This window comes from Penaeus monodon, chromosome 32, assembly GCF_015228065.2.
Source record: "Penaeus monodon isolate SGIC_2016 chromosome 32, NSTDA_Pmon_1, whole genome shotgun sequence".
NCBI lineage: Eukaryota > Metazoa > Arthropoda > Malacostraca > Decapoda > Penaeidae > Penaeus > Penaeus monodon.
The window spans coordinates 6972448-6973095 of NC_051417.1; the positions used below are offsets into that span (position 1 = coordinate 6972448).

A 648-nucleotide genomic window follows, 5' to 3' on the forward strand; every position below is an offset into this window, starting at 1 on the left:
GCATATAAAACATCAGAGGTGATTTTGTTGGTTACAGCAACTTAAACTGATATTTTGTTTTGGCATAGAGTTAGTGGGTAATTGATTTTTATGTATGAAATTGAGCAACATTAATTCTTTTGTTTTGGCATAGAGTTAGTGGGTAATTGATTTTTATGTATGAAGTTGAGCAAAATTAATTCTTTTATTAAGTTGTTTTGTTTGTAGTTATGTTAAAGGAAGATTCATTCTTTGTCAGATACTCTGTAGTACCAAAGGTGTAGTGATCATATGTTTTATTTTTTCTTGTTTGTTTTGCTTGAGGTTAATACACTTATCATTTTAGATATTGCAAATGCAAAGTAAAGATGTTTACTTTTCAGAGAAAAAGGACTTTTTTTATTGTTTCAAACTACCTATAGTTATGTAGCAGTTTTTGGTTTTGTTATGTGTTTACTTTGTGAAACTTTTGTTATCAAAACTGTGATATTTTAAAATAAATTTAGTACAAAATCTTTATTACGTATTTCTATCAAGTGGTTAAACCTCATTTGCAAGAATCTCCCTGTGGAATTCCTGAGGAGTCCTGTAGTTCATGATAGTGTCATGTTCCATTTCAGTCTCTTGGTTGAAATTGTAGATTTATTTTTATATTTGGTAATTCTGCCC

At 28.9% G+C, this 648-nt stretch overlaps 1 protein-coding gene across 1 annotated transcript in view; it reads left to right on the forward strand.

Moving 5' to 3' along the window:
• LOC119593528 (protein wech-like) overlaps positions 1 to 139 on the forward strand; it is a gene marked incomplete at its 5' end in the record, with an annotated part of 3913 nt that extends 3774 nt beyond the window's left edge. Inside the window, 1 exon segment of the mRNA XM_037942490.1 lies at positions 134 to 139. Coding sequence (XP_037798418.1) covers positions 134 to 139 — 6 coding nt within the window.
• Positions 140 to 648: the final 509 nt, after the last annotated feature.